The sequence below is a fragment of the Triturus cristatus genome, chromosome 10, assembly GCF_964204655.1.
Source record: "Triturus cristatus chromosome 10, aTriCri1.1, whole genome shotgun sequence".
In the NCBI taxonomy this organism is placed as follows: Eukaryota; Metazoa; Chordata; class Amphibia; order Caudata; family Salamandridae; genus Triturus; species Triturus cristatus.
In genome coordinates this window covers 323,051,914-323,066,720 of record NC_140593.1, presented here as the reverse complement: position 1 = coordinate 323,066,720, position 14,807 = coordinate 323,051,914, and the positions used below count along the sequence as shown (strand labels likewise).

The 14,807-nt window shown below is 44.2% G+C and overlaps 1 protein-coding gene across 1 annotated transcript in view; it reads left to right on the top strand.

The window, feature by feature from the left end:
* Positions 1-14,807, top strand: part of ST8SIA6 (ST8 alpha-N-acetyl-neuraminide alpha-2,8-sialyltransferase 6) — a 375,988-nt gene that overhangs the window by 345,941 nt on the left and 15,240 nt on the right. Inside the window, exon 7 of the mRNA XM_085631516.1 lies at positions 6,122-6,214. Within this exon, the coding sequence (XP_085487642.1) occupies positions 6,122-6,214 (93 nt within the window). The remainder of the gene's footprint in view (positions 1-6,121; positions 6,215-14,807) is intronic.

The following is a 14,807-nucleotide window of genomic DNA, read 5'->3' as shown; positions in this document are numbered from 1 at the left end:
CTCTTCTTCTGTTCTGAACAGACAGTCATGTTGCTCAATCTCATCTGAGTCTGCTGGAATTGGCAACAATGTAGCTGGATTCAGCGTATTGCATCTTTTTATGTGTATGTGATTTGCTAACAGTGTAAGTTCATAACCTGATAATCGCGCACTAGTCAAGTGTTGTGTCTTGGTCCTATTTAATAATGTGTCTACAGCGTGTGGAACCATAACAATCAATGTATTGTCCATTACCAAACCAGCAGATTGTCGGATAGACATCGCTGCAGCAGCTGTCGCTCTCAGACAGCTTGGCAATGCCCTTGCTACAGGGTCCAAGGTTGATGAAAAATACGCGCATGGGCGCGGTCTGTCGCCAAAAGGCTGTGTTAACACTGATAACGCACATCCATCTTTCTCGTGAACATACAATGTAAAAGGCTTAATGTAGTCAGGGGTACCCAACACAGGTGCTGAACATAATGCATTACGCAATTCCACAAAACTTTTCTGGCACTCTTCAGACCATGGGATAGGATTCGGTGTGTCTTTGCACGATAAGGCTAACAAAGGTTTTGCCAATAAAGAAAAACTAGGGATCCAATGCCTACAGTATGAAGTAATGCCCAAGAAAGCACGCACTTCTCTCTGTGTTTTTGGCACACTCAACTGTGCAATGGCTTGAATTCTTTCTGGGGTCAGTTTCCTTCCCTCCTTCGATAAGAGATGACCTAAGTAGGTCACTTCTTGTCGACAATATTGCAGCTTGGAGAGAGACACCTTGTGATGGAAAGCGGATAAATGGCGCAACAGTGACAATGTGGCTTCTTTACAGATCTTCTCAGTATCCGCGGCGATCAGTAAATCGTCCACGTACTGAATCAGGATAGCGCCACTAGGTAAAACAAGTGCATCAAGCTGCGCCTTCAAAGCCTGACTATATATTGATGGACTCTCACAGTAGCCCTGGGGAGCGCGTTTGAAGCGGAAGCTTCGGCCTCCCAGACTAAAACCAAAAATATCCCTGCTCTCTTCTGCAATTGGGATACTAAAGAAAGCATTCTTTAGATCGATCACTGAAAACCATGCAGCAGAGGCTGGAATCATTGTTAACAAGGCTGTTATATCAGGGACAACCGGAAACTGTGGCACAACAATCTTATTAACCTCTCTAAGATCGATCACAAATCTGTAAACAGGTGGCTGTGAAGGATCCGTTCGTTTTAAGACAGGTAAAATCGGACTATTGCAAACGTTGCCTCTTGTCTCTTCAATCACACCCTTATTAATCAAGTCGCTGACAATGTCTAACAATGCTTTCTGGCCTTCGTTAGAGATCTTGTACTGGGGAATACGTGGCAGTCTGACATTAGCCTTTAAAGTCACCACATATGGCGGTATCTCCAAGAGGCCCACATCATTGGGACCAGTAGCCCAAAGGGAATCCGGAAGGGATGACAATTCAGGCGGCATTGTATTTTTAGACAAGTACATTGGGGAAATCACTTTCCTACCTAATGTGAGTTGTACTCCTGAAGGAGAACAATACAGTGTAGCATGCAATCTTTTCAACAAATCTAATCCCAGCAAATTCTCACCACAACCTGTTGTTAGGATCAGGGGTGCTTTCAGCTCGCAAGGTCCAACAGAAAGTGACATGGGACTAGAAATCGGGTTCCTAACAGGGGCGCCAGAAAAACCTACCGAAACATTTATATCGCCAGACAAAGGTGCGCCAGGGAGTTTTGAATGCATGATTGAACTCTTTGCAGCACCAGTGTCTAGCAGAAAAGGCTCCGTTACATTTGCTGTAGTCACCTCAACATACGGTCCACTCTGATCCACTGGCACTGAAACAACTCCCTCTCTCTGTCTACGGCTGTCCTAGTAATCATTATTTTCTGCATCACCGTCCTCTGCATAATAATCATTATTATAATACTGAGCCGTATTACTAATCGCGTTAGCTTGCTGATCAAAGCTATTGATGGTACTCTGAGGCGGCAGAGGACGCGCATTCTGGGGAACACTTCCACGCCCTCTGCCTCTAGGAGCTTGCTGACCACCCCTACCTCTTGCGCCATACATATTACCGTTCCGCTGCATTAATTTAGGGCAACTGTATTTAAAATGACCTTCCTCTTTACAGTATGAACATTGGTTGGGACCTACAGGGACACGTGGTTGGTAATACCCATTCATTTGCTGAAACTGTTGGGGTTGGTGATAGACACCTTGGGGTTGCCTATAATTATTCTGACCTCCACGTGGCGGATAGGCCTGCTGTAAAAGGACCTTTGTCTTTAGTTCCTTCGTTTTCTTTTCTGTTCTATCTTTCTCGTCTTTATCTCTATTTTCATAATACTGTGCAGTAGCCAGTATTTGCGCTGAAGAAGAAACAGCCCAAGAACTTTCTGAATCTTTTAACTTTTTACACAGGTCAGGAAGTAAATTCTGCACAAACTTATCCACAAACAACCGTTGGCCACCCTCAGTACTCATATCCTGCCCACTGTGATCAATAAACGTTTCTTCAAACCTAGTAAAGAAGTCTGACACTGTCTCATCTTTCTTCTGCTTGCATGCAGATAACTTGTCCCAATTTACGCGCATCGCAGGCATTATTGTCTTCATATACGTGATGATTCTACCAGGCAGTTCAGCTACTAAAGGTTCTGGTTTCGCACCACCAGTTTGTCTAGCATCAGCAGCAACAATGTTAGCCCATGTATCCCCTAGTTCTGCATTGTGATCTACATTACGAATTGACCCCCATAGAGGCTGTGGAACAACATTACCAAACAACATGTCTATGTCGGCCAGATTCATAATGCATGACCCTGCCGTCTGTGATAACTCTTTATAATAACCTGCTGGGTTTTTACGGGGATCAGGCAAGGACTGCTTAAGCGCTAACACCTCAGAGCGCTTCCATGGAACATGCACCCAAACACGCTGGAAATGCGCTGCCACAGCGGGGTTACCACCGGCAGCTGCAACCGCTTCCTTCCATACCGGGGGAACTTCTCTCATGGGGTATTGTCGCGCTTTTACCTTTTTCCCCACAAGGACATCTTGTTCAAACAATGATTGTTGGCAATCATCATTCCTAAAGGACAATACAACCGCAACTGCTTTATCTACTCCGCGGTCCACAATTATACCAGTTCCAAAATCGAACCTCACTCTACACAATTCCTGCGGGTTCGGATTTTTACCACTATCCTCCAATTCTTCACAGAGAATTTCGCACATTTTCTCGAACACATATCTCTGTTTTGGGGCATCCCACTGATGGAAAACGTTGACAACTGATTCCACATTATACAGTGAAGGGAAAACAATCCATCTACGCGCCATGTTATCTATTACCTTTTTCTCGTCAGGGTTAGGTAATTGGCTACGCAATTGCTTACGCTGTAAACCAGGAGTCGCACCAGATGACTCAAAGAGAGGAGACATTAATGTAGTAACCACATTAGCTAAGCGCTGTCGCGCTGAAGGAGAAGCTGAGGCGAGAACAGGGGGAAAAACAGAGGGAAGGAAAGAGGATGTAGAGACAGGTACTGGAGTGGTGGAAGGAAGAGTGTCGGGGGAGGCAGCTGCTGTATTAGGCAAAGTCGTAGGAAGTGCGGGGGCAGTTGGAAGCACAACTGGCGGTCCTTGAGAGGGCTGCGCTACAGGGATAGGAACCGGCTGCAAAGCAGCTGGCGGTAGCGGCAAGGCTTGCAGTATATGCACTGGAGGTGGCATATTTACAAGCTGGGGAGGCGCCGTGGCAGTTTGAGCATACGGGGGTGGCGAACTCAACAAATGTGACATCAGGGGATCTTTCTCCTTTTCTTCTAACTCATTCTGCTTAGAATGTGGTAAGGCTGGGTAACATTTGTCAATCCCTAACTTGCGCTGCCTATGCAATTGCTCACCCATTTGCTCCTCTTCATTGTCTTTAAATTGTACAGCTGCTTGCATTACTGTCATACCTTTCTCTCTCTTATTCTTTTTCGCTAGCTTAATTTCCTTTTGTTTGGCTTCCTTTCGCCATAAGCGGAAAGAGTCAAACATCGCCGGCCGGGCTTTCTTCTTAAACAATTTAATTTCCAAATTATCTAAAATATCGGTATCAAAACTACCATTTTGGGGCCATTTTAAAACACCATCTTTCCTGGTGTAGTGGATCCATACTTCGTTATATGCAATGGGGCCTACGCCATGTTTTACATAGAGCTCATAAGTTGGAGTTCCAACCGGAGGAACCGGACATGATTCCTCTAGCTGGAAATCTTTTCCACGACCCAAACAGAATAATCTACCAAATAGTCCAGAACCAGGCATCTTTGCTCACTAGTCTAGATCCAAACGTCAAAGGATTATCGATTACGATATTCTCGTGAATACACGAGTCCTCTGGTTTTGGCGTTTGCAAACTCCAAAGTACCAAATTACCAAATCAAACGATCCCGAAGGATACCAAAAACAAATGGGAGACGCTCCACTTATACTTAACTGAATATTGCTGATCGATGGCGTCACCAGAAGACTCTCTCGATTGTTTCGCTCTCTCAAATTCGTCAAGGGTCCAAAACAGGTCGATTAATCAGGGCAGCAGTCCTTCGTAGCCGTCGGGACGCGGAGAACCTCGCAGAAAAGACTTTCGGACCACGTCGACATGCAGGGGTCGATAAAGTGGCGGCCTTCCTCCGGAATTTCCACACGAAGCTCCTCACGAACCTCTGGCTTGGACTGGTACCGCTGAAATCGTCCCGAGTTGGGCGCCAAACTGAAGTACTGGGTATTTTAGACCCAGCGGTGCAGGGGCACACACCCTATGACTTCTGGGTTCACCCTGTTCCAGACCTACAGAAACACAGAGTCTTCTGGGTGAAGTCAAAGATTCGTTTATTGGCTGCAGACCAATGACAGGTATCCTAGAAGTACAACAGCGTGTATGTTCTCAGGAGACTGCTGCAAATCATGGAAACGGACTTCACTTTAAATAGGCCTTTTCTGGCCTCAAGCATACATTCCTAGGTTTTATGATACGGCAATATACAAGTGTACATTACAAAGAAAAGGCAGAGTCATGATGACCATCCCACATTCCAGTTCGGCCAGCCCACAATGATTTACACAGTAAGGTTCAGATCCCACATCAGATGTAAACAGACCCCCCAATAAACATGAGCATCTCCTGTTTTGGGAAACAAGTCATAAAGCAGGAACAAGCAGGTGTGGAAGAGATTAGCCGGGGGATTGTATAGAATGAAAGGGTTTTATGACGGGTCAAGCCCTGATGCTAATCACAGGTGGACGGAGGAAGGGGAGCTCGTGAGACCGGTTTGACCTGGGGCAGCAGAGCCAGCTGCCCAGGTCACAGAGAAGTCAGAGGAGAAGCCCATGTACTGTGAGGCCCGTATTTACTCCATTATAGCCTATGTGAGGGCAATGACAAGATGGCCACTGCTTCCAAAATGGAACCCGCGTAGTGAAGCAGAATAACGTGTACACAGTGCATTCATAGCTAAAACGGTATATAAAGCACTCGTACATGCCGCATTTACCATTTGCGGTTTGCTAACACCAAGATAGACAGGGGTAGGGCCCTGTCCCCTACGCGGTCCCGAATATTAAAGTACGACAATTTGAATCACAATATTATAACAAGTAAGGAAATGAAACGGCAGAAGGAAACAATGTGAAGTTCGCAAATACATTTTCACATTCTTGAAACATTACCAATGCCGGACTGGTTGTAGCAGGCACTGGGCATTTTCCCGTTGGGCCAGAAGTGTGGGAGACCATTTTCGAGCAGTAACGGCCGGTTTTGTTACTGGGGGCCATTTTGCAGCAGTGCTGTTATATCGGCCCCCTGTAACAAAAGCAGCCGTACTAAAGCGGTTGACAGCAGTGCTTCTCACTAGCACCTCCTTCCCCCCCAGGCTGGTCCAGGGCTGGTTTGTTTTCCCACTCCAGCCCTGAACATTACCACATATATAGTTTTAAGGGTAGCTGGTGCTTGAAATTCTGTGATCATTCTGTTTCTGAAAGTTAAGATTGCTGACATGGCAAGCAAAATTGATGTTTTTTTGCAAGTGAATGGTGTATCTTTTTTACATATGTAACTGTTGTTTCTAAACTCTAGGTGCAATCTGCCACCTATCAACGGGCATTTTTATGAAGATGTTGGAAATAAAACAAACGTTGTGACTGTCAATCCGAGTATCATTATACATAAGTGAGTATAATTGTGTAAATGTTGTTTCTTTCAACCTAATTCTGCATTATTCACTATCAAAACGTGTGCCTGTATCAAATTAATATCTTGAACTAAGTAAAAAAATTAAGGATAATAATTAATTTTATTACTTATCAACTAACATTTGTGAAAATGCATATATTTTGGGGGTGAGGGGTAAAGATTACTAATACAACTCAAAACCTAGTAACATTGAGAAAAGTGTTGAACTCTGGTGGCCAGATTTAGTATGGCCACTCCAACCTACGCAAAATAGGAAACATGTTGGACTTTGAAGGGATCTGATGCATTATTCCCACTCCAACCTAAGCAACAGTAGCAAAAGTTTTGAATTGTGGGAGGGTCAGATTTACTGTTCCCCCTCCAAGCATAACGAATGTGAAGAGTGGTTTTTGGAGGGTCAGATTTACTATTCCCACTCCAATGTATGCAATATATAAGAGAGGATGAAGCCTAACGGCTACGGCGGCCGATCTCAAATCTGGGGAGCCGAGTTCGAGTCTCGACAATATCCTGTGATTCTGGGCAAATCACTTAATCTCCCCGTGCCTAACAAAAATGAATGTGTCAGTCTGTATAACGCAACTAGTGCTCATGTAAAGTGCTGTGATACCTGATACCTTTGGGTCAAGTTCAAGCTATATAATAACTATGAAAAAATATATATATATTAGGGAAAGTGTTGGACTTTGGAGTGGACCATGTTTACTATTCCAACTCCAAACCTAGGCAACAGTATGGAAAGTGTTTGACTTTGCAGACATTAGACTTACTATTTGAACCCCAAACTTAACAAGATTATGGTTATGGAGGGGTCAGATTTACTATTCCCAATTCAACCATCAGGGCCATCAGGCTCAATCTGGAGGCTTGCCAATCTGGAGGTTGCCCTGCTGCCTTCGTCCCTTATCCCGGGAACTGCCTGATGCCTGATCCCTGCGATCTACACCGGGCCTGAGATCGGCCCCTGCTGTGTTCTCTGGGCACTGCTGTTCGCTGCGCACAACGGCGCCATTGCCATCAGGTCCCAAGAACTACGTGAAGCTGACTGGGGAGCCCTGCCCCTCTACCTCTGTGAGTCCAACTCTGTGAGTTTGAAATGCGACGGCACCAGGTTATTGCGCGATGGCTGCCTGGACCTAAAATGGCGGCACCACGGTAAAAATGGGGATCATTGTTCTTCCCTGATTTGCTCATGAGATCATCATTCAAGATGAGCAGGTAGCGTTTTTGGAAATCTATACTGCTCATAACCATCAGAGTCGTGATTTATTGTCGTTGTCTCTACAGTAGCCATATATCTGGCAGACTGTTCATCGCCTGACCCTAAAATGGCGACAGTATGAAGACACTACAATCACCTTCCATTGCCTGACTTCAAAATGGCGGAACTCCTAAGACAACCTGATTATCCTCACCCTCACTAGTTATTCCTCGAGAACTGCCAACCAATTATCCTCATCCTCGCTAGATATTCTTTCGAGAGCTACCAACCAGGCTCTTACATTAATAGTCCGCTCTCCCATGATACTGACACATTACAATTCTGGTTCCCACACGGTGAGCAGCCAACTCTGCTGCATAACTGTCCCTATTGGTCCTTGAGTAGCCCACCCGAGCCAGCATGGCAAGTCCTGGCCTATCCGCTACGGGGGTAAACTCTTACACTCTAGTCTACCCCCAACCTCTCCAAAACCGACGCAAAATCCTTCAAGCACTCCACCCTGAAAAGGCACCCTGAGACACTGATCTCTGACCTACGTTACAGCGCGGACAACGGCACAGTCATTAATGACCTCATTTTCTACTCTAGAAGAACCTCTGCCTGGCGCAAAACCTTTTTCCACCTCCTCAATGTACGAGCAACAAAGAACATTCCATACGGCACTAAGCTAACAATAGCACCCTCTCCAACCCTGCGAGCTGACCTCACCATCACTCTTGACAAAAATGGCATTGTCTTGATCCAAGCCTCAACCAAAAACCTGGATAAATTTGCAGACCTTTTTACCCTCCTCAGAAACCACGTGCACGACACTGGCAGCGTAACCAACTCCCGCTCCGATGAGTCCTCGTCCAGCCTATCCAGCGTAGCTAGCCACTCCCAAACCCCTCTAAGTTCTTCCAACACAGACCCCCTAACCACTCCAGCACGGTGCACGGCCTTGCCAACAGAATCAACCCCAAACCTTTAGTCCCCTCCCTACTAGCCCCCCAAGTAAACTATGCCACCGGTACACCCCCACAGACCTACGATACAGGTTGTGCTCGCCCTTCTAGCCCTCAACCCAACCCGCAAAGGGGCTTCAGCATAGATCCAACGACCTACAACGCAGACCGTACTAGTCCTTCCTCTCTGTCACCTATACATGCCAACAGAATGACTCCCGAACCACTGCCCCCCCGCCCGATAGTGCCTCCACCTGATAGGGACATGGTTTCCCTGTACTCCAGAGCTGCCAAACTAACCCAGAGCATTCATATTTCCATCTTGGAACTAATGAACCTCCTTCACCTCGCTGAACTCTCCCTCGCCAACCTCATGCACCTGCCAAACTCCACCCCCTGCATTTGACAGAGCTTCCGCTAGCCTTGAGACATCTTCGCCCCCGTAAGCAACCATGCCACTTCTCAGAGGAAGAAACCCTTGCTCTTGTCCTCTCCTACAACTCTACCCTTGCCACTCCAAGTCCACTAGACCTCACTGAAATGGAAATCCTTGCCATCCTCAGAGACTGCAACTCTACCCCAGCTACCCCTTATCCTTTCGACGTAAATGCCGAACATGCCATCCGCACGGTCACTATAAACCCCAACAGGCCAGCTACCCTCCGCAACAGAACTGTGGTCAAGAGTAATCTAGCACCTGTTCACCTGTCCACCCAGACTCCTGAACTCTGTCCAAATCTTCTCTGTCTGGTCTGTTAATCAATTGCCAATCGGCAGCTAAGCACACCGCAGATATTGCTGACCTCATCCTTTGCAAAAACTCTGACTTAGCAATCCTAACAGAATCATGGCTCAATGAATCCTCATTTCCATGCCTGGACCTTCCAGTCCCTCCTAACTACAACATCGCAAGGCTGGACAGACAATCTAACAAGAAAAGAGGAGGCATCGCCTGCATCTACCGCTCTAACCTTCTTGTCACAGAACTTTTGGCTGATACCACCGAATCCTGCGTATACCTCACCCTCGCTATTTGCAGCAACTCCACCCAACTGTGCAACCTGCATATCTTTTACCACCCCCCAGGCATGAACGACTCCTTCACCGACCACCTCATGGAAATCATCACAGCTAAGATTCCCACCAATGCCAAAGATATTTTCCTAGGTGATATTAACTTGCACTGGAACGATCCCAAGGATTCACATGTCAATGCAATCAAAGACCTCCTGGCTGATCAAGCCGTGACCCAAGCCTGCTCACTTCCAACTCATTAAAAAGGGGCCACTCTTGACTGGACCATCTCCAAAGAATCAACAGTCAAGCTTACCTCTATTGACCCATGCGACTGGTCTGACCATCATGCCATCACCTTCCATCTACCTGGCACCCACAAGACAAGAGCACCGCAACCGTCGATTCGTAAACGCTGGATCAGAGACACCAAGAACCTGGACCGTAGTGAACTTGAGGCTCGCTGCAAATCCGACCCCCCCTTTGCATATCACAACAGTCAGTGTCCTCAATGATCACTACTCTGTGACTATATCGAACATCCTGGATGATTGTTGTAACTTGTGTTTATCAGCTGCTCAGCCAGAATGAGTGTTGCGTGGAATGTTGGATGGATGGAATGTTAGATGTCTGTGAGTGTCAACAATGATCAAGCCCCACTAAACCTGAAAAGAACCCAAATCAAAGACAGAAACCCCTGGTTCACGAGATCCCTTAATAATGAGAGGAGAGCCCTCCGGCAAGCTGAAAGATCCTGGAGGCAGCATTCCTCTGCCGCATCTAAAACTCCTCCACCAGGCCAGAAATGTCTACAACAGGAACATACTCAATTAAAAAAAAGACTTCTTCAGAACTGAACTAGAGAAAGCCAAGAACAGACCCCACAAGCTCTTTGAACTGGTCAAACACCAATCTAATAAACTGGCACAACATCGAAAGAAACCCCCAAGTCTATTATATCCTCAGAGGAATTCTCCTCTTTCTTCGCTGACAAAATCTCAGTCCTCGGAAACAAACTCAGCTCCATCACACACCCTCAACCCCTTCCCGACCCGCCTCCTCCCACCACGACGCACCCACAGGCTCTTCCCAAACATCATGCTCACTGGTCTGTCTTCAAAGACTATAACGAAGACTCCATCTCTAAAATCCTATCTACCTTAAACCCGAACAACCATTTTAATGACCCACTCCCTTCCAACTGCCTAGCTGCCCTCGCCCAATCCATTATTCCTAGCTGGACTACAATAACCAACGCCTCCCTCCAGCAGGGAACAATGCCTGACTCTCTAAAAGTCGGCCAAGTCCTCCCCATTCTGATAAAGCCGTCGCTGGATCCAGCCTCCCCCGACAACTTCAGACCCATCTCCAACATCTCCCTCTTAGCCAAAGTGCTGGAGAAATGTGTGCAACAGCAGCTAAGTCAACACGTCAACAACTTCCACCTGCTCGATGACTTCCAATCCAGATTTAGACCAGGACACAGCACCAAAACCACCATGCTCCACATCGTGGATGATGCCCTTCAAGTCCTTGACCAAGGCAAAACTTGTCTCCTAATTCTCCTGGACCTATCCTCGGCCTTCGACACGGTCAACCATGAAAAACTACACGAACGCCTCAAACTCAGGATTGGATTGGACGGCACTGTTCTAGAATGGTTTAGGTCCTTCCTCCAAAACCGGTCACAGAGATTCCTAATCAACAGCAACCTATCGTCACCATCCCCGGTCACGGTTGGAGTCCCTCAAGGATCAACCCTGTCCCCCACCCTTTTCAACCTTTACCTAGAACTGCTTACCGAAGTATTACCCGCTGCTAATATCTCCTATCATATGTATGCTGATGACACTCAGATCTACATCAAAACCTCATCTCTCGAAGAGATTCTCTCCCTGAACGAAGCCCTGAAACTCACCGTCCAATGGCTCACATCCAATCAACTCAAACTGAATGCAAAGAAAACAGAATTTCTCCTGGTCTCCCCTCCCAATACCAACCTTGAGATTCAATCATGGATTAAGGCTATCACAGCCTTAAATTGCCCACCGAACATTGTGGACTCGGCCAAATCCCTGGGAATTACCCTCGACAGCAACCTGAACATGCGGGACCACATCAATTTGATGGCCAAAACAGCCAGATTCCACCTGAGCTACCTTAGGAAATTGAAACCCTTCCTCGATACTCTCGACCTAAGTATGACAGTCCAAGCACTTGTCATCTCTAGACTGGAATATGGCTGCTCTACCCTCTCGGGTTTACCTAAGATCTCCCTGGCACCTCTTAAAGCATGCCTCAATGCGGCCGCCAGACTACTTACCGGCACAAGGAAATATGATCATATTTGCCCACACCTGAAGGCTCTCAACTGGCTTCTCCTGGAGGCTAGAATACAGCGCAAGCTTGCATGCATCACGCACAAGCTTTATACTCTAACTCCCCCGCATATCTGGCACAGAAACTTGTGATGTCCGGAGGAATCAGAAACTCCCGATCTGCCAGAGATCTCTTGTTCCAACCTGCAAGCTTTAGAAAAAAAACCTTACAATCGGGCCTTCTCTGGGGCTGTTCCAAGAATATGGAACTCTCTCCCACCCGACATCAGAAGAATCCCCTCTCTGACTCGCTTAAAAAAGGATGCCAAAACCTCGTTTAAATTTTGCCTCAACCACCACTATGGCCCTGATCTATGGCTGTCCATTGCCTCCCTTCGGACTACCTAGTCACCCCATCTGAAACTTGGGGCCTGGTCTTGAATAATTGTAAACGTAATCTGTAAATATGTTATCTCGTCTTGAGTAATTGGTTTGTAAACTGTAAATACGTGCCCTTCTTTCCCTTCTGTACTCGGCACCCTGCCCCTTACTATTCGATCTGTTACTGGTTAATTCTAAGTCTGTCTGTATATTGCTTTGCTCTCCTGTAAAGCGCTCTGATACCCTAAGGGGTCAAGTTTGCGCTCTATAAAACACTTACATAAATAAATAAATAAAAAACCTACTCAAAAGTAGAGAATGTGTCTGTGTTTGAAGGGTTCAGATTCCCTATTCCCACCCTAACCTAAGCAACATTAAGGAAAGTGGTGGGTTTTTGGAGAGGTCAGATTTAAAATCCCCACTTCAACTTAAGCAACAGTAAAGAAAGTATTAGACTGTGGAGAGGCTAAATTAATTGTTCCTACTCCAACCTAAGCAACAGTATCAAATGTGCTGAACTATGCATACATATTTACGTAATCCCACTCCAAATTTAACAATTTCTGAAAGTGTTGGACTTTGGAAGGTCAGATTTGCAACTGCTACTTCAAACAACAAAAGTGGGGAATGTGTGGGTTTTTGGAGAAGTCAGATTTACATGTTCCACTTACAAAATTGGACAAAGTGTTGGACTTTGGAAGGATCACTTCTACTATTCCTATTCCAAGCTAGCAAAGATTAGAGGAAATGCAAAAATGGGTACATAAAATATACATTATAAAATATTTAAGAAATACAATTCAAAAATACCATTAGAAATAACCATTATTTTCAGAGAAATACAATGGCAAACCAATATTAACTAACAAAATATGAAAAATATATAATTAAAAACATACTAAACCTATAATTTTATCACAAATACAAAAACTAATTGTATTTATATCAATAAAGTATGAATTAACATTGACAAATAAAAAACCTGAACATTTCTATTTTTCAAAATGATTTAACAAAAAAATGTAAAAAGTAAAAAAAAGCTGAAATGTCATACTATAATTTAAAAATTAAACATTTACAAATCATTCAAACACAATAAAAAACAAAACATCTTGCAAAAATATTAAAAACATTTTAAAGTATTAAATAAAATTAAAATTTACAATGCAAAATAAAATAGATAGTTAATTATTCATATATTAATAAACCCCCACTCAAAACCCCCATACAATTTAAATGTAAAAAAGATATTAAAATATTTATATAATTTTATATAAGTTCAAAAAATCAGTAAATTAAGCATTTTAAGTACTTACAAATAATACTTATAAAATTTGTTTAAAAGCTACCTACCCATAGCCCATATAAACCCAACAACCTAAAAAGTACTATGAAACATAAATTAATTAATTTGTAAAAAATGAAATATTTTCATCATGAATGAAAACTTCGAAATATTCCTTAAAATACTTCCGAAATCGATTTAAAGCACTGCCCACCCAAAAAACCCTTTAAAGCTCAGAAACCTTAAAAATATTAAACTTACAAATTTACTCCCTACAACTTGTCATATCAGGCCCCTATTAAAGGACATCCGCTGGCTCCCAATGGAACGAAGAATAATATTTAATGTTTGTTGCATCACCTTTAAGGCTCTACTGGGTGAGGGCCATAATTCCTAATCCTATTTGGGTGCTTCGCTCCACATTGTCAGATCTACTGACTTTTCCAAATTACAATAGGAAATGGATGGATGGTGCCTGCTTCTCTGACCATGTCCTAATAATTTGAAACTCTCTGCCTCTCCTCTTTTCTCACTGATTTCTTGTGGTTCATGAAAGAACTTAAGACCTGGCTGGGCAGGTATGCCCAGCAACCTCTCTAACTCCTGGTGTTAGGAATTCGCATCATTTTCCGTTCGTTTGCCTTAGCACCAAGAAACTTCATGGTGTACATGTGCTTAATACATTTATTTTAACATAACATAACAACATAACATGACATAACATAACATAACATACTATAACAAAATACAACAAACAGTTAAATACAATAAAAAAATATATATATTAACATCAGTTCCTAAAAATGATATTAACAGCTACAATATTAAAGTAAATTATATTTTAAAGTTTGATGTTACCATCAATAATCCCATCCTTTTTAGACTGGAACCCACAATGATATGGCTTAGATATGCAGTACCATTGGTATTAAGGATCCACACCATTGTGGTACATAATTCCCAGGATGCAAATGTGAATACAAATAATCTGTTCATGAAATCTTTTCATAGAAAACAACTGCGGTAACAAGAAGTCAGTACGTTACCATTGAAACAATATTGTTATTGCTATCTGACTGTACTTAGTGTAAACCTTGTGGGATCAGAGAGCAATGACAATGTTATATGAATGCTGCAGCGTACTGATAGGTGACTTTCACATGAAATTAAAGGAGGGAACTGTGGGATGGCGTAGAGATGTGACAGTTTCAGGAGGTTCCAGGATTCAGTGGGCGCCCATCAAAATTTATTTAAGCCCTATGGCAATAAAAGTTGGAACCAATTTTTCAGTTATATTAGTGCACAGATAGGTAATTTGGGAGAATGAAAAGTCGGCCTTGACCCATTTGATCACGAAGTTCCGATCCCCTAGTTTGCCCTCAATCCCAGCTATGTAGATGACCAG